The sequence below is a fragment of the Equus przewalskii genome, chromosome 14 (genome assembly GCF_037783145.1).
Source record: "Equus przewalskii isolate Varuska chromosome 14, EquPr2, whole genome shotgun sequence".
NCBI classification, from domain to species: domain Eukaryota; kingdom Metazoa; phylum Chordata; class Mammalia; order Perissodactyla; family Equidae; genus Equus; species Equus przewalskii.
Genome location: NC_091844.1, coordinates 17,959,569 through 17,982,320, shown reverse-complemented (window position 1 = coordinate 17,982,320; position 22,752 = coordinate 17,959,569). Strand labels below are relative to the sequence as shown.

Genomic DNA, 22,752 nt, shown 5'->3' with positions numbered 1-22,752 from the left:
CTGAGAGCATCTCAGAAGGTTCTGGGAGACTCAGTAAAGTGGGGGCGGGACCAGGAGAAACAGCTCAGAGGAAAGGACAGACGTGCTGGTGGAGTAGGTGGGACGGGAGCATGTGGGCCTCTGGGCCTGGGCCCAGACAGGGGCTGACAGGGGCTGGGCCTGGGCCACCTGTGCGCCCAGGGCCTCCTTTGCCAGATAAACTAAGCAGCTCCCAGGCCAGTGACTTAGCAAATTATTTCTTACAACTCTACTTTGGGAAGGTTTTAATTTCAAGGAAAAGAGATTGTATTTAAATTAGTTCAGGAAACTCTGGGTTAGATAAAGTTAAACAGGTTTCTGTATTACAGGCCTTAACTAGACTCACGTGCGTCGTGGATCCCAAGAGGTGGCCCAGGGCACCAAACGTGGTGTGGGGACACTGGGGCAAGAAGTGCGAGTGGCTCAAGAAGGGCCAGCATGAAGCCCCTGTCCTGGGCGAGCAGACACCTGGGGAGGGGACACACACCTCAGCGTACTTGAACAGCTCCGGGAGGTTGATGCCCTCTGTGTTTAAGACAAGCTCCTTCTCATTCCTATTGTTGGTAGTTTCATTCAGAAGGCACCTTGTGATGCCCTTGGTCGTGTAGACGACGGCGTCATGGGCCAAGGACACCACCAGGGAACTCATGTCGAAGTTAATCTTCATTAGAGGGAGCTTTACCGTCACCTGCAAGAGGAAGCAGAGCTGGGCCTGGGCCCGGGAGATAGCCACCCCAGCCCCACAAAGGAGCCAGCGGCCCCACGACCAGCTTCCCCAGGAGACTCCTCAAAACCCTGTGAGGAAACACCTTGGCTAGGGCAGGTGGCCCGGCTGGCTCGAGCCGGGCGGGTGGGTCTGCACGTGTGAACTCTGGGGGGCTCAACCAGCCACACAGCAGCCATCTCTTGGATTGGGGTGAAAATAGAGGAGCAACATTTTCACAGGTGTTGGCGAGAACAGTGACAATCCTGTCTGCTCGTCATTGCCCTTGATACCCTTTCAGTCACCACAAAGCACAATACGCGTGGTCTCGTGTCTGTAATCCTGGTCAGTGATTCTTATCTACACTACCATTTGGGAATCATGGAACTGGATCAAAGGAAAGGACAAAAAAGCCAGTCTGCGTGTAGACGCCCAGGCATCCAAACCTGCCAGCCTTTAAGAGATTGTGCAATCGCGAAGCTGGTGACCAGGGGCTACATGTGTAAGGAATGGAGTATTCCACTTGCCTCTACAACCACTTTGATCTATGTTAACGTAATTGTACTGAGATTTACATGAGGCGACGTAGTTAAAAGTACCTGTAGGGCCTGGCAGGTCAGAACCCCCCACACACACTGTTCTTGACAAATCAGAGAGAAGTGGCCCCCCAGGAACTGAAAGTCCAAAGTGTGGGGCGGTGACTTGGGGCAGAGGGTCCACAGCCGTCGCTAGGTTCTTTAAGGGATTGGGATTAAAAAGAGAGCAAGCTACTCTCACAGGCCCCTCCCTGCCCACCGCCCTGGCCGCACACCGCACTGACCTGACACCACAGGTTCTCCTCCGTGTCGTACTGGTAGTCCTCGATGAACGAGTGGGACTCACGCACAGCCTGCACCCGGCGCTCCACGGCCTCAGCTCCTTGGGGCTCCCGGGTGCGGGTGGGTTTCCGGGGCTGTGTCAGGGGGGCAGCAGGAGGCGAGTCCTCCTCGGGGCCTGAGCCCACCTCTTCATCCTGCTTCTGGGCCTTGCGGGGGCCCTCCCCACAGACTGGGCCTTCCTCCTGCACATCGTCATCATCGTTTTCCTCCCCCTCCTTCTCCTCCTCTTCTTCGCTCTCATAATCCACCTGGCAGGGGAGGAGCACAGGCTGTGTCACTGGGGCCCACCATCTATCTGAGCTTTGCCTGCGGAACAAGCCCCCTGCAAAGGCCTCGCCTGACTGGTCCGGCTGCTCCACTGGCCTGGGCTGCCGTCCTCCTTTCTCCCGTTGCACCTTTCCCTGGGAATGCCAGCCCCTGGGTCCCCATGCCCCTACCCCAAAGCTCAGCTTCTCACCTCAAGCTGTGTTCCCTGTGAATTCTCTCAGCCCCTCTAAACCGCCCTCTGTTTGTAGCAATCATGACAGCAGAGGACTGGTGTGGGGGAGGGGAGGGAGGTATTATATTTTCATTACAAATACAGGAGGCAGCCTGACATGGTCTCCTTGCCAAAGGCCTCTGGGTCCTCGAATCTGATTCAAATCCAGGGACAGCCAGACCCCAAGGGCAGCCCTGGGATGGCCCCTGTCCAATTCCTGTCCTGTGAACACCATCTTCTCAATGGAGAGGTGTGCTGGGCAGGTTGGTCTTGCTTCAAGGTTCCTGAAGGGTCCCAGCATGACAGAAAGCTATGGCCTTATGCATCAGGGAATGATCCCTCAGGCGTGACAGAGGAGGGATGTGACTACAGTCCCTTCACTCCTGCCAGAGTCCCCTCACCTCCTCCTCTTGCTTCTCCTTGCGTTTGGCATCAGAGGCATCAGCGTCTCCCTCCTCAGCTTCAGCATCCACAATGCGTCCCTCTTCCTCCTCATCCCCTTCCTGTTCTCCCTGTGGTTTGCAGACAAGAAGGAAGATTAGCTCCAACACCCAGTGCTTGGTGAATCCATCTATCCACCCACCTACTCTTCTACTCATTCACCCATCCTGCCACCCACCTGCCTAGCTCCCCATCCATTCACCCATCCATTCATAACACATCCACCTACTACCTTCCAACTATCCATCTGCCTACCTTCCATCCATTCTCCATCTACCCGCCCACCAGTATCTACTCTGAGCTAGCCCTGTATTCCATGACTCCTTCTCCTTAGTCTTCATCTTTACATGCACCACCTGCAAAATCTTGCATTTTTGGAAAATTTTTTTAAAAGTGCCTAGGATTTCCAAATCATTAAATGAAGATGGTACAAAATATTGTTCCAAGTATTTGTTTTAGGTGTAGAGGAAGAGAAAGGGTTGCCTTGGTGGAATATTGAGTATTTCAAAAACCAAATATTTCTATCTTTCTCCTTCTGACCTTGGCTCCTAGATTCTTATAGTCTCCTTCTGGGTAACTTAAGAATTAAGCCTAGGCAGGCTTTCAAAGACAGTTCGTGCCCATTTATGCTTCAGTCAGCCAACCGGTAGACCCCCCAAGGCAGAAGACCTAGCAGCCTCTCTGACCTAGGCGAGTCCCTCATTTTAGGGAAGAGGAAACAGGCCCAGAGAGGAGGTGACATAGCTGAGATCACTGAGCCGGGTAGGGGCTGCACGTACCCGTCTTTGCTGCAACCTCCACCCAAGCAGGCTCAGCATGTCGGCCTGTTACTGTACAGCCCTACACACTGCTGGCTCAGACGACACTCAGAGACCTGCCCCCACAGTTCCCCTGGGTCTCTTGGCAGATGAGGTACTATCATTCCTGGACTATTTTGCCTACAATGGTTTTTCCCTGACTCCCTCCTTTTTTGTCACTGCAGGCCAACTTCTCTGCTTCAAATGCCTCTGGTCCCTGCCAGTAACCCGTGGGCCTCAGTTCACCTGGCCTAGGTAAGTCAAAGGCAGAGTAAAATGAAAACACAGAAAGAACTTTCAAAAGCCCAGCAGGTACCATTTCTTTGAGTCTATCCTCAGGACAAAAAGTCACTTTCAGAGAGGTCCCTGAGAGCAGGCAGATGGATGATCTGAGGCCCGCACCCAGGGCCAACCAGACCATGCTCTCTGGTAGCCTCCCCTGCACGGCCCACCACACCCAAGAGGTAAACACTGCTCCTCGGCTCTCTCAACAGCAGATAAATGCTGAGGCTAGTGGAGAGATGGCCACATCAGGAAGGGGGTGGAGCAGCGCTGGGAACAGTCGCAGCCTTCCCAGGAAAGAAGACTAAGCGAGCTGCAACCCTACGCACCTCCCTGCCCTGGGACCCTCCCTGTGCCAGGCCCAAGGGGCCCCTGGGGGACTCACTCACCCGAATCCTCTCTGACTCCCCAGCGCTGTCTAGATCCCGCTGAGTAGCTCTGCGAGTGTTGACGCTTCTGAAAGCTGATGCTTTATTATTCTTCTTTCTGATGGCTTCCATCAGAATTTTAAAGAATCTGAAATGAGAAGAAAGCCGTGCAGCCCTGTTCAGTACCAGCATCTCCATTCTCCCCTCACTGCGGGGGCAGAAGATCTGTCCAAAGATCTCACGCCCACCTAAGGTGATGCTGGGGACTACCCATGAGATGGAGACCCAGCCTCTCCTATCAGCTCGCTTGCTTTCCCTCTTGCTGTTTCTGAACAACACCTGGCAGGTCAGAAAGAACACGGCTCCGGAGCCCACCAGGCCTGGCGTGAACAAGTGCTCTGCCACTCCTAGGGTGCGTGGCTCTGAGCACAACAGTCTCCTGAGCTTTAGCTCCCTTGTCTGTAAAATGTGGGTGTTAATATGTACCATGCAATCTCGTTGTAAGGATTAGAAACAACCCTGCGTCTGACACCTGTCACAGGCCTGGCAGAGTGGGTGCCCAGTAAAGGACAGTTGTTGGTGGTGGGTGGCTGTCGTCTAACAAGAATGGCAGAATCTACAGTGGGAGCGGGGAGTCCGCGCCAGGACTAGGACTTTCCCCTGCCCACCGTCCGCCACATCTCCAGAAAATAGCATTGCTTGGGCCTGACAAGTCCTGTCTCCTGCGCCCAAGAATTCGATGAAAGAACTAAGATGCGGAAGAGTTCATCAGAATTTCAAAGGCAGTGATCTTACTTTGTGGCACTAAATCACATCAACAGGTTAGAATCAGACCAATTTAAAAGAACCAACCTGAAGCAGAGCCTAGGGGGTCCTTCCTGGCACCGCTCCTTCCTCCTGAGTTATCCATTTTTACGTTCCCTTAGGGCCTCACCCCAAACCCTTGCCCCCTGCTCCCTTTTTCATATACAGCAGCCCCCCCTTATCTGCAGTTTCACTTTCTGCAGTTTCAGTTACCCACAGTCAACCTCGGTCTAAAAATATTAGATGGAAAATTCCAGAAATGAACAATTCATAACATTTAAATTGCATGCTGTTCTGAGAAGCATGATGAAATCTTGCACCTACCCACTCCGTCCTCCCAAGTATGTGCATCATCCCTTTGCCCAGCATGGCTACGCTGTATGTGCTACCCACCCATCAGTCACCTAGTAGCCGTCTCAGTTATCAGATCGACTGTTACGGTATGGCAGTACTTGTGTTCAAGAAACCCTTATTTTACTTAATAATTGGCCCCAAAGTGCAAGAGTAGTGATGTTGGCAATTCAGATACACCAAAGAGAAGCCGTAAAGTGCTTCCTTTAGTGAACAAGGTGAAAGTTCGCAACTTAATAAGCAAAGAAAAAAATCATGGGCTGAGGTTGCTAAGATCTACAGTAACTCTCATTACAATATATTGTTATAATTGTTCTAATTACTAGTTATTGTTGTTAATCTCTTACTGTGGCTAATTTATAAATTAAACTTCATCACAGGCATGCACGTATGGGAAAAAACATAGTGGATACAGGGTTTGGTACCATCCGCGGTTTCAGGCATCCACTGGGGGTTTTGGAATGTATCCCCCCAGAGAAGGGGGAACTGCTTTTAATCATCTAAAGTGTCAGGTTCCCTAATCATCCAGCCAGCTGTCCTGTATTCTCTGAGTGTCTCCGATGTGCCTGTCATGTCCCTGAGGGCAATGCAAGGATGAAAAGACAGGAGCTGAGAGCCTTGCCTGGAGAAGCAGGCAGGTCGAATGTTTACGATTTGGTTTATTAAACACAAAAGACTGCCACTCTCTCTAAAAGAACAGGCTCAGGTTCAAGTCCCTGTGCTGCTGGAGGAGGGCCCTGATCTCACCTGTACAGTGGGGACCACTCCCACCACACCCCGAACCCACTGTGCTAAGTGGAGGAGATGAAACGAGGTGGAACAGGGGTGTGGACAGGACCGCCTGCTGCCTGCACCCAGGAGCTGCTCATTACCTCCCTCTGCTGGGGTGCTGCTGCTTGAATCATCCTGCTCCCCTGGCCTGTCACTCATCGGAGGCTCCTCCCCCCAGTATTTCAAGCCCTCACCATAGGCCTCAACCCCAACTCCCCATCTGCTCCCACACACCCCTGTGCATCTTTTAGGCTCTTGTTTGAGCCATTTGCTCTGCCAGAAATTTCCCCAGCCCCTTATCCACCTGCTGGAGCTGCACCCACCCCCAAAGGCAGGGTGAGGACAGCTGTAACTCCCCCGAGAGACCTTCCCTAATGGCCCCAGTTAGGAATCCTTCCTACCTTGCCTGCCTCTTTGGGTGAAGAGGACCGGTGGAGAACATGGGAGAAGGCGAGAAAGCAGAATAAACTTGGGACCAGTAGTGGTAGACATGTTACCAGTGTGCCAAGTTCTCCTGGGGGTGCCAACAGTTTGCCCTTCTGTGATTTTGCCAAGAACAAGGGAACTGCAGGCCCACGGTGACTTCTCTGTGAGGGTTGTGCTATCTGTTAGAATGTGGCAACTGACAGTGAACAGGAGGGGGAGGCTGCAGAGAAACCTCCCATCCCACATAAATAATTACCAACAGAGAACATGACCCTTGGCTGTTTCTGAAAGTGCCTGGCAATAGCTCCACCACCTGCTGTTTGCAAAGTTAGACTCACAGAAGCTGTGTTTGCACACTGCCAACTCGGTCACTTCATGGCTGGGGACCAGAGGCCAGAACTTACACCCCAACTCCTAGCTCAGTGCTCTCTCCACTTCATCACCCCCAGCCCACCTTCCAGATGATTTACAGAAATATCCAAGTGACAGGTGCCAGTACAGATATTTAGGGGACCTTCAGTGTGATGTCTCCAGCTGGGGAAGTGCCCATGTCTCTATTTTCCTTTGTGTCATATCTACGTCAAAACAGTCTCATGATTCCACAGGTGGGAGAGAAGAAGGAAAGAAAGGGAGGGAAGAGGGTAAGAGAGAGAAGAGAGGGTGGGAGAGCAAGGAGGGAGGGAGGAAGGGAAGGGAGAAAGGAAGGAGAACAAGCTTCCTGGGGGAAGGGGTACTCTTTGGAAAGCACACTCACATTTCCTTGTGGTCTGTAAGAGGCCTTCGTGTGGCTGCTTGGCTGCCCAGGCCTGACAAAGGCAGTCCAAGCCACACTCAGCTCACAAACTGCTCCTGCTCTCATCTTTGGCCCATTCTGCTGAGGTCACACAGTGGCTCCACCAAGAGCGAGTGCACATGGCCTTGTTTATCAGAGCTTTTCAAGTGCACAAGCAAAATACAAACTAGGAGTTGATAAAGTACTTCACCGCTGGGAAGAAACCAGGGTTGTCCCTCATCAAGAATAAACTTTTAAAAAGTGATAGATTTTCAATTCCTCAGATAATGTAAGCAACCAGAACTCGAAGCACAGCCTGGCCCGTGCCCTATGCTGACCTACTTGCAGGCAGGCCTAGGCCTCAGGTGAATGGAAATGGGGCAGACCCTCCAACTCCGCTTGCTTGTGATAATGCTCAAGGGGCCACATGATCCTAATTCCCATTTCTGGGAGAAGAGCTGCCTGGCCAGCACAAACACGTGGTGCACTTGGGAGTTATGTTCCTCCCAGTTAATTAATGAGCTGGCAGGCTGATGCACAGATGGGTCTCCTGTGACATGGCCCAGCACCACGAGAGCACTGGGCTGCCTGATAAAAGGAACCTTCTCCACCCAGGTGGACAGTGATGCAGGCGTTCCTAAGGCCTGGCCAGCGACAGCTTCACCCGGGGCTCAGGTAAACCGGGGCAGAGTTGGCCAGGCCAGTGACCCCTGTCCAAAGGGCTGAGTTCACATCCAAGCTCATCTACCATGATACCCACCATCCTAAACACCTGCTTAGAGAGCCAGCCTGAAGCCAATTCACATCTCCAGGTGAGAGGCAAGAAGAGGGCCAATGGCAGAATAGTCACTTTCTCTTGGCCACGCTGTCTCTAGGACTTGACTACAAGTGAGCATCACTCAGTCAATGTTTGTGGGATGAGTGAATGCAGTGGACTTTCTGCCTCTACCCTGCCATCAGCTCTCATTTCTGAGCAGCTCTGGGAGGACCTGAGAGCTGGTCTAAACTAGAGGCAGTGGTCAGTGGTCTGTGGCTGACAGATGCAATCTATTTGGGCCTTACCAGGCTTTTAAAAACATACAAATTAGTTGATGTTTAAAAATTAGGAGACTTCTTATAAAAACAAAAATAAGCAACCAAACAACCAAAAGACAGGGAAAAAAAGGGTGGAAGGGCTTTCTCTTGTTTTTTTTTTTTTTGAATCAGAAGATCTGGACCCCCGGCCCACATTTCCGGCCCCCTGAGGCAGCTTCTGCACTCTCCAGACTGACGGGAGCCTCCCAACCTGCATCACTGGCCACTATTACCTGCCAGGCCCACGGCCATTTGAGTTCGCAATCAACAATCTAGGGTCTGCTGATGAGTCAAAAGTGTTTCACGAGCTCTTCCTGGCTTGCCCCAGCCCCAGTATGCCCACCCTCCTACTCCTGTGCACTCAGCATTGTGGCCTGTGCTTTTCAAACGTCCAACAGTAACTTGAACTTGAGACAAAAAGGATGCTCATTCTCCCTACCAGAAGAGAATCAGAATTTCTCTGTAAGAAACCGAAGGCACAGTTATAGAACTGGGGTTGAAGAGCAGCATGCCACAGTATACCACTCATTATTAAGAGAGATAAATGTATCGGGAACCACATTATACTGCTTGGAACCACATCATGCCAAAAACTAACACCACGTGCTGGTATGACATCACAGCAGCATCACTACAACAGGCTCCATTCTCTTTCAGTACAGATACTTCCACATCTTAAAGCATACAAACCTGAGAAGATAAGACTCATCAACCAGAGAAAAGAAAAGGTTCAAGGAGTGGTGGGTGGTTGAGGCAGTCATACCCACAAGCCAGATCAGGGGTGAGATGTCCAGATCAGGCTGCAAGACCTGCTGTTTTCCTAAACACTTCCCATGAAGGAGGACTAATCTGGGCAAATGTACACTTTCTCCAGGAGTCCTGTGGCCTGGAGTGCTCAAGGTCAACAACAAAGTCAAATGACCAACGTAGCTTGTGTCCTGACCTAGTTTCCATGAAGTGCAGGATGTCCTCAGGTCTCAGGCACTTCTCCTGCTGGTAATACGCATGTGGCAGGAACTGAAATCGCAGCTGGTACACCCGGAACTTGTTTTGCTTTTCTCCCATACAGAAAGACTCCTCGACATCAATTTTCTGCAACACCTAGAACCAGGTAGACAGAGAATCCAACTTGCCCAGGTCCCAGTGGACTGTGCATTACAAGTGGGTTATGGGAAACCCAAGGGTTTGTGGGGACACGGTCTGGGGCCACAGGCCAAAACCCCAAAGAAACTCCAGTGAGCTCTGCAGGGGTGGATCCCTTGAGGGGGCCCAGAGCTGGCAGGTCACCTTCAGAGAATGACCAGAGGCTGGAGGGAGTGGGCTCCAGTGGGGGTGGTGAGCTAACCCAGGAAGCATTTTTATTTTTAAGGCACATGAGAATGCTGCCGAACGAATGATTACTTTTCAAGCTTCCTGATCCATCTGTGCTTGGCACCTGGCACAGAAAGCTTCCTCTCATGAGTGGAAGTCTGGGCCCAGGGCCCAAGCAGTCAGTAAAATCTGTTCTTCTAAGATGGGAGGATGCAGGAAAATGCCTCCACCCAGTCTGCAGCGGGTCCCAGGGAAACACTTACCTCCCCTAAGCACACCCTGGTGAGCTGCTTCTTCAGGCTTTTCACTCTCTTCAGTGCTTTCTTGGTGTTGAGCACAGGCACGCTCATCATAGGCGTTTTGATGTTGGCGCTGGCCACCATGAGAATCTCCCTCAACCTGTCACAGAACCAGGGCACATGTGATCATGAGAGGTACCCAGATTCCTATTTGTGGGAGGCCTTTCTTGTAAAGATGTCAGAGTTCTTCTGGGATCTGAGAGAGACCTTGGGATCTTGCAGGGAGCTACGCTGGATCAGTCTCCCAGCTGTGGCCCTGTGTGTGACAGCGAGCAACTCTCCTGTCAGTTTCCTCCAGTGGAGCTTGGGCTCTTCAAGGACAGGGCTGAGTCTTGTTCTTGTTTCCTACGTGTCTTATATGCAGCAGGTGCTTACTAAGAGCTTACTGAATGAATGAGCAATGCAGGAAAGGTAACTAGCATCTGCAGTGCTCCTTCTGGGCGCAGGCACTATGCTCCAAGCCTTGCCCATGAGCTCAGTGAGCCTGCACAGCCCGAATGCAGGGTGGGCCCCCGCCTCCTTTCCACACGTGAGGATTGGGAAGCTGAGGAACCTGTCTGAATCACTCTGCCACAAAGTGGCAGGGCCAGGCATCAAATGCAGGTGAGTCTGACCACCATACTCTTCCATCTGGCCCAGTGGCCATCATCCTGCAGGGTGCATACATTTACCTCAAGGGCCAGGACCCCTCTGGGTCACGTTCTAGGTGAATAATGCCCCCAGAATTGGGAAACCAGGTGGCCCTGCATGGGGCTTGTTACCAACATCCATTCCTGAGTCTTGACCACAGGAGAGTGCAGTTTCACAAGCATCCTTGGGTAACTGTGATGTACGAGTTGGGAGAGGGATAAATGGAGATTCTAAGAGGTCTGGGCACTGATCCAGCCACAGAAACCAGTTGGGCTCTGGAAATTCCAAGCCTGATCCCCACTTTGATGGGACCTGGTCACACTCTCACACAGACACACACACACATTCTCTCTCTCACTAAATGACCTTTTCCCCAGGAGGGGGCTAGGACAGACCCCACCCCATCCACCCTTGTGGCCCTGCACCTTGGAATGCCCAGGGTGACATTCATCTCGCCTCTGCCGGCAAAGTGGAAGGTGTTCAGGGTCATCTGTGTGGAGGGCTCCCCGATGCTCTGTGCAGCCAGCAGCCCCACAGCCTCACCGGGGTCACACAGTGCGCGCTGCCACTTCAATTGCAGCAGGGTCCTCAACCTGGAGACGGGGCAGGGATGGCAGCAGTTAGGAGCAGAGACACCATCTGTCTGTCTGTTAGGACCTGCAGATGCCACCCAAAACCAGGGTGTACGGAACTACTACCTCTCCCTCTCCGGGCTTGTTTTTCCTAGGCAAATGACCCTTCTCCTCCTTACATTCCTGCTAGTGACCCTGGGATGTCCTAAATTACGCAGCACAGATCCCAGCTGGGTGGTTGAAGCTCTGGATGTCCAGGCTCGGACAGTTCACGTTCACCCTGAGAAAGCCACGTGTTCCCTCTGCGCCAGCTACTACAAGCCCCCTAAGCAGTGAGAATTTCTGAGCTCACTGCTCACATTTTCCTATGTGAATTCTTTTTTCTCCACTAGCTGTGACAGTTTGGAGAGGGCTTAAAGCTGCCGCTGTACAAACTAGGAAGAGGTTCCCTAAGCAGTTCTGGGGATATAGGAGAGGAGGGAAGAGGGTGTTTATTTTCTTAATTAGTGCCAATGGCTGCAGGCCACATGGACGTATGCACGCCATACAACTGTGTAATTTAGCAACCATTCTTCCTATGAAAGCTGGCCCTTCTAGTATAGCCACAGGAATGCTGTACGACCCCAGCCCATGGAACAAGGAAGGGGCTCAACAAATGAAGATTAGACAGACAAATGTGTGAATGCAGAGGAAACTAATAAAACTACGTTTCTATGCAAGTTCTTTTTAAAAGTCAGACTTTTTGCTAATGGGTCTTTTCTCCCAATTACTTCAAACCAGCAAGTTCTGAGTGCATGGCAGGATTGCTGACAGGAAAACCTTCAAATACTTCCAAGAACTTAGGAGGTGCACTCAGAATTTGCTGCTTGCTAACAGGTTCCCTGCAAAAGCCACTAAGGCAGAACCGCCTCCTCCTCTCAGCCCTCTGAAACCAGGTGATGCTCCCTGAGGCTAACCTCCCCCCTCCCGATGAAGCACAGCTGGAGGGAGGCCGATATGGTCCTCCTGAAGGTAACCGCCAGCATCCTGAGCTGCAGGGAGGCAGAGGAAGAGGGCAGGCGGATCAGGGTCTTGCTCTTGCAGCAAAGCCCTGCTGGCAGCTGTGATAACGCAGCATGATGGATTCTATCTGGGAATCTCTAAGGCCTGGCTGGAGAGACCACTTTAAGGGGCAAAGAGAGAACCCCGTCCCTCCCCTCCTGTTCCTCCACTCCCTGCACCCTGCCAGCCTCTCCACACACATGGCTGGCTTTCACCCGTGCAGGACGAGCAGCCAGGCTAGGGCGGACATCTCAGAGGCCTTCCAGCTCTGCAGGCCCAGCTTCGAGAGCTGAGTGGGAAGGATCCCCGACAACTGCTCCAAACCCCCAGCAGGCACTTCGATGTTTTAACCCATTGTGGCTCGGTGCTGGTTCAAGCCTGGCTTCCCACCCACCTAATGGACAGGATTTTTTTCTTGTTTAATCTCAATTTTTTATGTGTGAACAAGTCCAAGCTGAGGACTATGTGGTCCTTCTTCCTTAAAACTTTGAAACTCAAAGCTCAAAGGATCATGGAGCAACCAGATCCAACCCTTCAGGGAAGGCTGAGACAGTGAATGATGTGCCCTGGGACACAGCTGGCAGCTGCTGAGTGGTGACCAGACTCCCTGCCTCTCAGTCAGCCACGTCCACCACACCAAACTCAAGACACAGACCATTTTTGCAAGCGTCTGTCCCAGCACTTTTCTCTGTCTTGGCCCAAATTGGGGGGGTCCACTCCTGCCTAGCTGCTCTTGCCTGTCCTGAAGCTCTGAGGGCTTGTAAGGTGCCCCTTTGGTTTCACTTCCCTCCCCCTGCTGAAGCCTCAACCCCAGGAGGCTGCCACCCTCTTCCAGAGTGGGTAGGGAAGGGCCTGACAGCAGTCTCCTCCTGCACATGTTGTGCAACAAATCAACGTCATTACCTGTCGAGAGAAAGCTCTGATTTCTCATAACTCCTTTCTGCTTGAGATGCCCACTCGTGACTGTAGTCATCCACCTTTTTTTCAAATGTTTCCGACACTGATGCAAAGTAGATGTCTGGGCGCCAGACAGACAGACTGGGGTCAGGACAAGGAGCCGCCTTTTTCTGGTATTTCCTTCGGCTCTGCTCATCTAACTCGCCCCACATCCTCAACATCTGAAAGAAAGGACAGGACTCAGCTACACTGGAGGACACCAGGACTGGGCTTCTCTTCCTGGCACATCCAGTAGGATAAGGAGGATGAAAGACACTGGCTTCAAACAAGAGGAGGGGAAAGACACAGAGATCTGACTGCACTGAGAAAACCCTCTCAACAGCTCAAACAGGGAGAAACTGAACCCATCCCAGGGCGCACTGCCTGACCCTGACTCTGAGCTCTTCGTCCTGGCCCATTCAACAACAGGTAGCTGACCATATGAGCTACTGTCCAAACTGGGATTCTTTCAGAGTAAAACAGGCCACTATTAATAACAATGCTAGGATGAGAGCCATTGCCAAGACCGTCCTAGGCCAACAAGGACACAGTCACCATGAGCCAGGTGGCTGTGCTGGATCCCTGTTTGCCCCCTATCCAGGCTTTCACACACTCAATGCCCCAAAGCTGTCCCACATAGACTGCTTCAAAGTGCTCCCTGCCTCCCTGTTCCTTCCCGCCTGGGGTGTTGAGGAGCCCAGGGTACCAACCCATGAGCTTCTCCTGCTCCTGTAAAGAGTCTTCTCTTTAACTTCCTATTTGGTGCCACTTGTTACCTGACTGACAGTGAATGAAGCTGGATCACAGTGTTATACCCTCTATTAGGAAAACAACCCCCCATTTCCTCAAGCCCCGACAGATGCCTGTATGCACCAGGCAGCGGGGATACAGCCGTCCCCCGCATCACCTGGTGAGTCCCGGGGCTGCGGCCGTTCTGGTTCCCACCCTCGACGTTCGAGGCTTTCACAGCTGCCTGAATTTTCTGGGAATAATTCAAGAAGGCGCCTTTTCTCAGCAGGATGTTGGGATGCTTGTTCTGCCATTTTTTGATGGCTCTGAAGTGGCGGAGAGCTTTTTGGGGATCTGCTCTGGATAAAACTTCATGGAGGTGCTTCGATTTCATTATCACCTAAAACAAAAACCGCATACACAGACCCAAGAGATGAGGGTGTGCCATGAGGGCTACGTCACACAACTTCACAGGACCAAGATGGTCTGTGTGGAGCCCTCACGTTGCCTCTCGGGGGGCTGGGCACCCACTGCTAACTAGGGCCCTCGCTTTGTGCAAACCAGACTTGGGAGCTGGTGGTCTTAGGAGCTGAGGGGGTCACGGAGGAGATGCCAGCACACGCAAAGCCCCTCCAGAACACAGGGAGTTTCTGGGAAGAAAGGAGGAGGGGAAGGGAGGGCGGGAGCTTTGGGACAGGCGCTAGGATGGAAGGAGGCAGCACTAGAGTGCAACCTTTAATTCTGCCCTCTGCTGCATGACCTTGGACAGGTCATCGTGGTTGCAGCATCCCAATCTTCCAAATCGGGAGACTGCTCAGTTAATGGTGAGGGTCACTCCTAGGGCAGTCAATTAAGGCATAAAAACCACGAGCTTGTGTGTCAGACAGGCTTCATTCAACCACTGGCTCTGCCACTGGCCGGCTAGTCACTTCAGCTCTGATACTCAGTTGCCTCCGCTGTAAATGGGTAGAACGCCCACCTCCCCATGTTGCAGTGAGGATGAAACTAGATGGTATCCACAGTGCGTTTCAATTTAGAGCCTGGCACACAGCAAACAGCCCCAAATGATGGCTGTTCTAGAGAAGCATGTGCATTCCTGCCACCTCTCATGAGGAAAGTCCACAGAGGGGCCAGGAAATGTCACGTTTCAAGGTATCGATGAGTGCTTTATCAACTCTTCCCACTCTACTTTTCACCAGCCACTGTGACCGGGTGGCAAAGATCAGGGTGAGAGGCCCACCGCACAGCCCCGCCCACCCCTCCAGGCACTGAGGGTCTGTCACACTACCTCGTAGTTGCTAGCGAGGAAGGGGAACTGCTTGGGCTGCAGGAACTGTGTCTTGGGGATGTCCAGGCCATCCTCCCCATAGAGGAACTGCACCACGCTGCCGTCGCTGTCGCGGACGGTCAGGTCGTACTGGACGACCAGCCCCTCCAGGTGTTTGATGATGCACCTGTAGGGAGACCCGGCTCAGGGCTCACCAGGTTCATCAGGCTCCCCACCTCCCAGCGCAGCCTCTGATGGGGGGCGTTGGAAGCAAGACTCCACAATGGGCCGGCTCAATGCCCTGGGCTCTGAGCCGCAGCATCTCCCTGCCAGCGGCTGCATTTCCTGAGGGTTTTCTGGGAGGAGGAGGCTACAGCTGTGTGACTGAGAGGTTGGCTGCCACTGCTCGACCCTGGCTCCCAGCTCCAGCTCCAACAGCCACGACCACTCCCTGTCCTTTCACTCTCCTGCACTGGAAGAACTCCCCAGGGACCAGAGTCCCTAAATCCGCAAGGCAGGGAAAGCAGAGGGGCTGCCTCCCCACCCAATGCTTTACCAACACTGTTCACCCAGAGGTTGCTGGGGACACTACGGGGACGTTAGGAACTAAATGCTAACATGATAACCCTAACCAGGTGTCCTTTTTCCTCAGTCCTCAGTAGTCAGCTGCCTCCCTCAGCCTCTCTCTCTCTGCTGCCCTGGTGCTGACTCCTTAGCATAACTCTGGCCACTCTGCCTCAGTTTCCCCCCTTCCACTTTAAAGAGGAGGTTTTCTAGGAGCCACTGTTCCCCTGAGCTCCACGCACAGAGCTCAGAATTAGTCACCACTGTCACCTTGGCACCCAGCCCAGGGCCTGGCAAGGTTGGTGCTGAGCACCCCCTTCCCTCAGCTGAAAATGCTGACGTGCCGTCAGCCCTCTGCTCTGCCTGCCTCACTTCACAGGGCTCCACCTCTCAGCACAGCAAGGCTGCATCCCCGGCCTCATCTCTAAGGCTCCACTGGAAGTGTTGACCTGAATATCCTGCTGCTACTGCAACCTCAGCCGCCCACACTCTCTCCCCTCTGCAGCGTCTTGCTTTCTGTCAACCGCGCCATTGTGCTGCCACTCAGGCCTGAAAACTCAGCTGGCTTTGACATCTCACTGCCCCTTATTCCTGCATTTCAGCCAGTTGCTCCAAGTCTGCTTCTGCCTCCCCACTGCCACCCTCCTGAGGCAGCCTTCCAACCTGGCCTGGGCCTCTGCCACAGCCGCGCCAGCCTCCTCCTGTCCACCCCATCCGAAGCACTGCACTCACCCTGTCCGTCATGACCCGCCCCTGGAAGATGCATCCCGGGTGCTTGCACCCCCTGCCCTAATGGCTGCTGCTCTTCCATTCTGGTCAGGATCCCTGACATCCTCCTTCTTCCCACCCTGCGTTCAAAAGGCCTCGGGGACTCCTGCCTCACACATGGATGCCCCACCTTCCTCCAGACTTATCTGATCATCTGTTTGCTAGTTTTCTACACTACACATGTGTTCTTGGATGATTTAAGTGAATAGAGGGGAGGTGTGACCCCTGTTCATGGAAGGAACTGGCCATGCAATCCACGCCCCTGAGAGGGGAGCTCACCAACCTGGCACTACCAGCTCTGCAGACAGGCTCCTCACTGACAGGCATCCAGATGGGTCTCTACCCCAAACCCACACTTACCCTTCCTACCCGACCCCATGGGCTGTAGCTTTGGGCATCAAGGGCAAGGGAGCAAATCCAGGGATGCAGTTGGGGAAGCTGGAGCTGAGAAGCAGGAGGAAGGAGAGAGCTGGAGCAGATGGGCAGACTCTGAGGAGGGGGAAGAACAGGGCTCTGCCTCCCTGTCAGCAGTCAGCAGGGTTCCCTGAAAGTGTAACCTAAAACCAGGCCCGGGAGGTGTGGGGATTTATTTTTGCTGTCTCCTCCATTCCTACCACCATTTCTACCAGCACAGGTTCTCTGGGCTCCAGAAGAACCATTATCAAAAATCCCCATGGCAGAGCCTCCCCACGCTGCACCCCAAAGGAGGGAGGCTGGAGCGCAGGGCCCTGCTGCCTGGTCCTGCCGGACACTCTGGAGTCAGGCCTGGGTCAGTTTTAAGCTTCATTCCCCAACCTGCCGAAACAGGTGTTACGTGCCTACTTGTTCCATTTCCTCCCAGAGAGGAGAGAAAACACACAGGTCTGGGCTGAGGAAGCCCGACGTAACGCCTGCATTCAGGAGGACAGGAACTCCAGTTACAGACTCACAGGCAGGGACCCCGGGCCTGCAATCCCCTCTGCACTGTCCCAGACTGCTGAGCTCTCCCAGGGCGGAGGACGAGACCTTCCCCTGTATCTGTAACCTCCCCAGGGAAAGGTACACGGGGCCCTGTGTCAACCCTTGAGCTCAAGTGCTACCAGTCCTTTAGAAGGAGAAAAATATCTATTTTCTGTCTCAGCCAACCATGGACATTTTAAAGAAGTTTTTTCATCCAAGGGAATCCTTGGTGAAGTGTCAATGAAAGTGTGAAGGATGACGGGGGTAAAGGGTCCTGGGACACTGATCCCCTGGTGCTCTTTACCTCTGCAGATAGCCGGAGCGGCTGGTTTTCACCGCGGTGTCGACCAGACCCTCTCGCCCTGCCATGCAGTGAAAGAAGAACTCCTGTGGGAGAAGCGGGACCCAGGTCCCAGAGGTGGCAGTGAGGACAGTGCTTCCTGAAGGGTGGCTCAGGCCAACGCCTCCAGCAGCCTTGCCTGACCTCCTCGGGCCCTTGGCTTTGATGACTCCGATGGCCCCAGTGACTTCCACCTTCCCCTGAGGGTACCTTTGTCTTGTCCTCCCCCAGTGCAGAGGGACAAGTGGATGAGAAGCAACAGCTCCTGTTTACATGGGCCAAGTGCTCCACCTGCATTCATGCATTCCATCCTCAGTATCACACCCCACAACCCAGGTTCCAAACACAGGCGGCACTGGTGCCACATCACTGTTGGGTTTTGCCCACATGTCTGAATTCTGCTTCTAACAGTGTTAACAGAGGTACATGGTATTTTCCAAACTTTCTGACTGCAACCCATAGTAAGAAATACATTTACAATAGTAATCAGCAAACACATACATAAAACACACAATGCATATAAAGATACGTAACTCAAACCAGAACTTTATGAAACTCTCCCATCCTTACTTTGATGCTTTCTTTACCACCCTGTTCTGTTTCACTACATAAAGAAATGCCGGTCACTACCTATTACAATGATTTCATGATTCACTAAGGGGTCGCAACCATAGTTTAAAAAATTTTGGTCTATGTCAGCTCTCCACCTCCCTTTGCCAGAGGCCACAGATGATCACTGGAGAGTCCATGTGGGACCAGTGGAAGAGCCTAGCAGCCAGTGACCTTGAAACAAAGGGTCAGTCCTGTTCACAAACCTAGGTTTAGTTGTCTGACCACAAGGGTCACCCTTGTAGAGATGCACTGGGCTAGGGGACAAAAGGTACTAACATTCAAAAGGCCATTTCTGACAAGTGTAATGAGAAAACCCTTCTCCTCGGGGAGAATCCTGTTGTTGACTGAGGGAAAATTAGACATTTGCTACAGCTAGTTAATCTTCCCACTGTGAAGGCAGACCCACGGGAGGCTCTCTTGAGGGGGTGTCATGAAATACGTCTCTGTGATGCTCCTTTTGGCAACGGAGAGCAGCCTGGTGAGGGGCATCCCATTCTCCAGCGGTCTTCAAGGGCAGGTAAGAACTGGTTGGGAAGGCACATAGCAGGAAAAGGTGGAGCTGGGATTGGTCTTATTCATCTTTTCATTTATCAGCAAACACTGAGCACCCACACGTGCCAGGCACTGTGCTAGGCTCTGGTATTACAACGGTGGACATGACATGATTGAGTGCTTATGGTCCTCATGGGCCTTAGGGTCTAGTGGGTAAGCAGCAAATGGCATAGCATTTATTATTTGAATGTCTTTGCTCAAAGTTGTTGGTGAAGGTCACAGGCCTCTGACCATTGAGCCTGGAAATGAGGAGAAAAGCCAAAAGGAAAAACCAAAATACCTACAGGAGGCTTGATGCCGGTGAGGAATCTGCCAGTGACAAAACCACCAGCCCTGGGGGTGAATTCATAAGGCTCAAAGCAGGGCAGTGACTTGCCAGACGCCATCAGTGGGGGTCTCCGACCTTCCAATTCAATCTGGCCCAGCAGGCACGAGATCTGGGGGAAGGAAACCCAAAGGAAACTCAAGACCCACGCGCGTGTCATCCTCAAAGGAGAGGGAGTGCCTGCTCTGCAAGAAAAGCTGCACGGAAACTGAGTTGTGTTGAAGGCCAACCCAGATTTTTAAATGAACCAGGGAAGCTTGCTTTTTAAGAAAATAACTGCATTTTCCTTTTATGGTCTGAGAAAGAGTTTTCATGTCTGGGGTCAGTTGTAAATGGTCCATGTTTGTAAAAGGAGCCACGTTTCAGAATCTTCACTTGTTATACCTGGATGGGACCTGAAAGTCCTCATGGGGAAACTAAGGCCCACAGGGAAAAGTTATTTACTGTGATCCTTAAATTCTAAGGCCAAAAGAGAATAAGACCACCTATTAACAGTCTTGGTGTGGGAAAGGACAGTGTCTGGATTTCACTGCAGTGAAGGGGGCTTCCTGACGGCCTTCAGCCTTTTAAGCCCATTCCTATTACTCTACACTCACTGAACGACGAGATGGTCCTTAAGACCCTCTCAGGGTCATCAAGACCAAAAAAAAAAAAGCTGCTAAGATTTGTGAAAATGCTGCCATAGCGCTGCAGTAATCTGAGAAAATAATGGACCTCAAATTAAGGGTTAAGAAACTTCTGGGACAACGGTTATAATGGAATACTAAATGAAACGAAGAGATCGTGCAAAATTGCAGGATCTCAGCTAAGATTATGTATATACACACAGTGTTTATATTTAACACAAATATATGTAATACAATACATAACACAGTATGTAAATTTACAATGTCTGTACTGTACATATCAACATCTGGATATTTACATCTGTGTTTGTCTGTAACAGTGATGTGTTAACAGCAGTTAGCTCCTGTACTGATTTCTAAGTGCTTTTATATTTTTCAGTACTTGCCAGATTTTATACAGAAGGTAGATCCTTTAAAAACCAGAAACAAATCTGAACACCGCCTCCTGCAATCACCCCACCCTTCCGGCAAACCAGCCAGCCCGCCTTTGCTCGCACCTGCATGGTGTTCACAGTGGAACCTTTGGCTCCAGACTGCACCATCATCTGCAAGTTGTTCTCTGGGAACTGTCTGTGCAGGCCAAAAGGCATGCACGCCTGTGGATTAAATAAACACATCGGTCAGTGACTCCACCCCTATTCTGAACTCCCAGGTTCAAAAAGTAAACCCAGGATGCGAAAGCAACAAACTCAGACTATTTATCCAGAGATAAGCGCCAAATCCCATTTTAGGTAAGAAGTCTCTTTTGGCATCAACCCTTCTGTTAGAACCCCTTGAGAGAAGTCTAACTGATGGCCCCATGTGCGTTCTTGACATCCTCTGCCAGGGAGCCTGAAGCTCCTGTTGCTGGCAGACGGCAGCAAAAAGGGAGAAGCAGAGGAACCACCATATCCAGTTTGTGGGTCTAAATAGGAGCTGGTTAAAAATAACATTTAAGGCAATGCCCTTGAGAAATCACCCAGCATACCATGGCCTTGGTTCCTGCACACCTGGCAAGGACGACCAACATCTGTCATATTCACATTTGCCAACATGCCACCCGAGCACCACGTGGGAGTCTTGCCTCAGCTCCGGCGCCAGTGGAAGTGAGCAAAGCTGTCCAGGAGGAGCCTGGGGAGATGCTGAAGGGAGCTGTGGATCTATTTAATCCTCTGTCTATGGTTGCAGAGACCCAGCCAGACAGAGGAGAGGCAGACTGAGTGGAAAGAGGGGAACCGGAGGGACAAGAAGCAATTCTGAGAAGCTTCTGAGACAAAAGCCCCACCCCCAGCATTCTGGGTCAACCCTGGAATCTGAGCCTCTCAGTTCTTGGGGCGGAGCTGGGAAGGCTCCTTTGAACAGGACTTCTCAAGGACAGATTGTACCAACGAGAGGTCTGAGTTCCTGGCAGCCTAAGGGATGCCGGACGCCAGTCAGGAGGACTCCACAGGCAAACACTGACTTTTGTTGAGCGTTGGCCTTGTGTCCTCCTCACTTCCTTGGGCTGGGCCTTGAGGCCCAGGAGGCAGGGGGAGGGCCAGGCTGCTTCCTTTAAGCCACAGGACTGGGAACCCCAGCTCTGGAGCAAGAAGGTGGAGAGAACCGGGCGGTGGTCTCGGCTCGTGCAGGGATTTCCCTCTCCTTTCTCCACTGCACAGGAACTGGCTCGGTGGAAAAGCAGACAGGGGCTCTGGAGCCCCGCCGTGCCAAAAGCATTGTGTAAATTAGCTCCTTAATCCTCTCAGCAACTCTATGAGGTAGGTGTTTCTCACATCCCTACCTCCAGGTGAGGGAACCAAGGCACAGACCGAGGTCACACAGCAAGTATATGGCAGAGCCAGGATCTGAACCCAGACCTTCACCCCTGGCTCCGCTATACAAGCAGCAGTGGTGTTTCTGGTCCTTCATTCTCCTCCTCCACCCTGCAGCGGTCCCATAGGAAAGACACAGTCCCGTTTAATGCAATCACCTCCAAATATAAACATTTAAGAACAAAAAAAGTGCAAAGCATTCCCTCTCAGCATTAATCAGAGACCTTTCCAGACCCACACTAGGTGAGGAAATGAAGCCCTTGGCTCCTCAAAATGATGAATTCTACACATCCCACCTCACATCTCACCTAGTCAGCTATTAAACAGCCAAACTGTTCCAAAGGGACCTGAGTGAGAATCAAAATGTAATTTTTAAAGAAACCAGCATTCAAAATGGTGGTGATAAGTGCATGCGCTGCTGGACTAACCTTGTTAATCTCATTGCTGTAATGGTTCACTTCCTCCTTGAACTTCAGATCAATCATGTTAAAATCCCTCTGGTCTTTGCCCAGATGGGCATCCTGCCATTTCTCTCGGACCTCATCACAGGAGGCGGCTTCTGGCAGGTTTAATGCAGCCCTGACAGCCTGAATGAGAAAAGGAACATGTCAGAGGCAGCGGCCAAGTGAGGAGGGTGTGGGTTTCATCCACAGGAGACCCGGCCCTCGGCAGCAGGCAGCAGCGTCCCCGGCCCTCCTCACCCGGGGCCCGCAGTGGGTGGACTCTTCAACGATCCTGCGTCTCCTGACATCCGCCTTCGGCTTAACCAGAATGTCTTCCACGCCTGTGAAGAAGCAGACAAGCTCAGATGGGACCAGACCTGACTCCTCACCTGGCTGTAAACTCGGTGAGGTCAGGGCACGGAACACAGCGCCACATACACAGGAAGCACTCGAATAATGATGACGATATTAACATTGTTATTAAGAGACTGCTACCATCTCTTAAGTGCTTCCCAGAGGCCAAGCACTAGAATTCCCATTTTACAAATGGTGAAACTAAGGCTCAAACTTGAACTATTTGCCCAGGGTCACATAGGTCGAAAGTAGATCCAGGGTCGAGTCCCAGACTTGTGCTCTTAGCCACCAGCTACACCGCCTCCACTCATTAATACACACTGGATGATCGGACTAGAGGTGAAGAAGAGATTTTGGATGAAAAACTGAATTTAGGGAAAGAAGAGAGGGAGGGAGAGAACACCCTGGTTTTGATCCCAGAAGCCACGTCACAGGGATCGCCTAATATGGTTGTGGTATGTGTGCGCAGGCACACACACATACACACACTC

General features: G+C 52.0%; 1 protein-coding gene across 4 annotated transcripts in view; it reads right to left on the bottom strand.

Annotated features, from left to right (window-relative positions):
* Positions 1 to 22,752, bottom strand: part of POLR1A (RNA polymerase I subunit A) — a 77,508-nt gene that overhangs the window by 4,517 nt on the left and 50,239 nt on the right. For 2 of the 4 annotated variants that reach the window (XR_011525917.1, XM_070572168.1), the window contains exons 17-31: positions 22,166 to 22,248; positions 21,893 to 22,051; positions 20,172 to 20,270; positions 19,008 to 19,160; positions 17,524 to 17,606; positions 14,970 to 15,135; positions 13,860 to 14,081; positions 12,920 to 13,134; positions 10,829 to 10,996; positions 9,738 to 9,873; positions 9,107 to 9,264; positions 3,987 to 4,113; positions 2,479 to 2,589; positions 1,542 to 1,847; positions 506 to 706 (exon numbers count right to left, since the gene is read on the bottom strand). Coding sequence is in view for 2 of the 4 variants with exons in the window: in XM_070572168.1 (XP_070428269.1) it covers positions 506 to 706; positions 1,542 to 1,847; positions 2,479 to 2,589; positions 3,987 to 4,113; positions 9,107 to 9,264; positions 9,738 to 9,873; positions 10,829 to 10,996; positions 12,920 to 13,134; positions 13,860 to 14,081; positions 14,970 to 15,135; positions 17,524 to 17,606; positions 19,008 to 19,160; positions 20,172 to 20,270; positions 21,893 to 22,051; positions 22,166 to 22,248 (2,387 nt within the window). In the remaining 2 variants the exon portion in view is untranslated. Of the gene's footprint in view, positions 1 to 364; positions 707 to 1,541; positions 1,848 to 2,478; positions 2,590 to 3,986; positions 4,114 to 9,106; positions 9,265 to 9,737; positions 9,874 to 10,828; positions 10,997 to 12,919; positions 13,135 to 13,859; positions 14,082 to 14,969; positions 15,136 to 17,523; positions 17,607 to 19,007; positions 19,161 to 20,171; positions 20,271 to 21,892; positions 22,052 to 22,165; positions 22,249 to 22,752 lie in introns of all 4 variants that reach the window. The other 2 variants (XR_011525916.1, XM_070572167.1) reach the window with 1 other exon arrangement.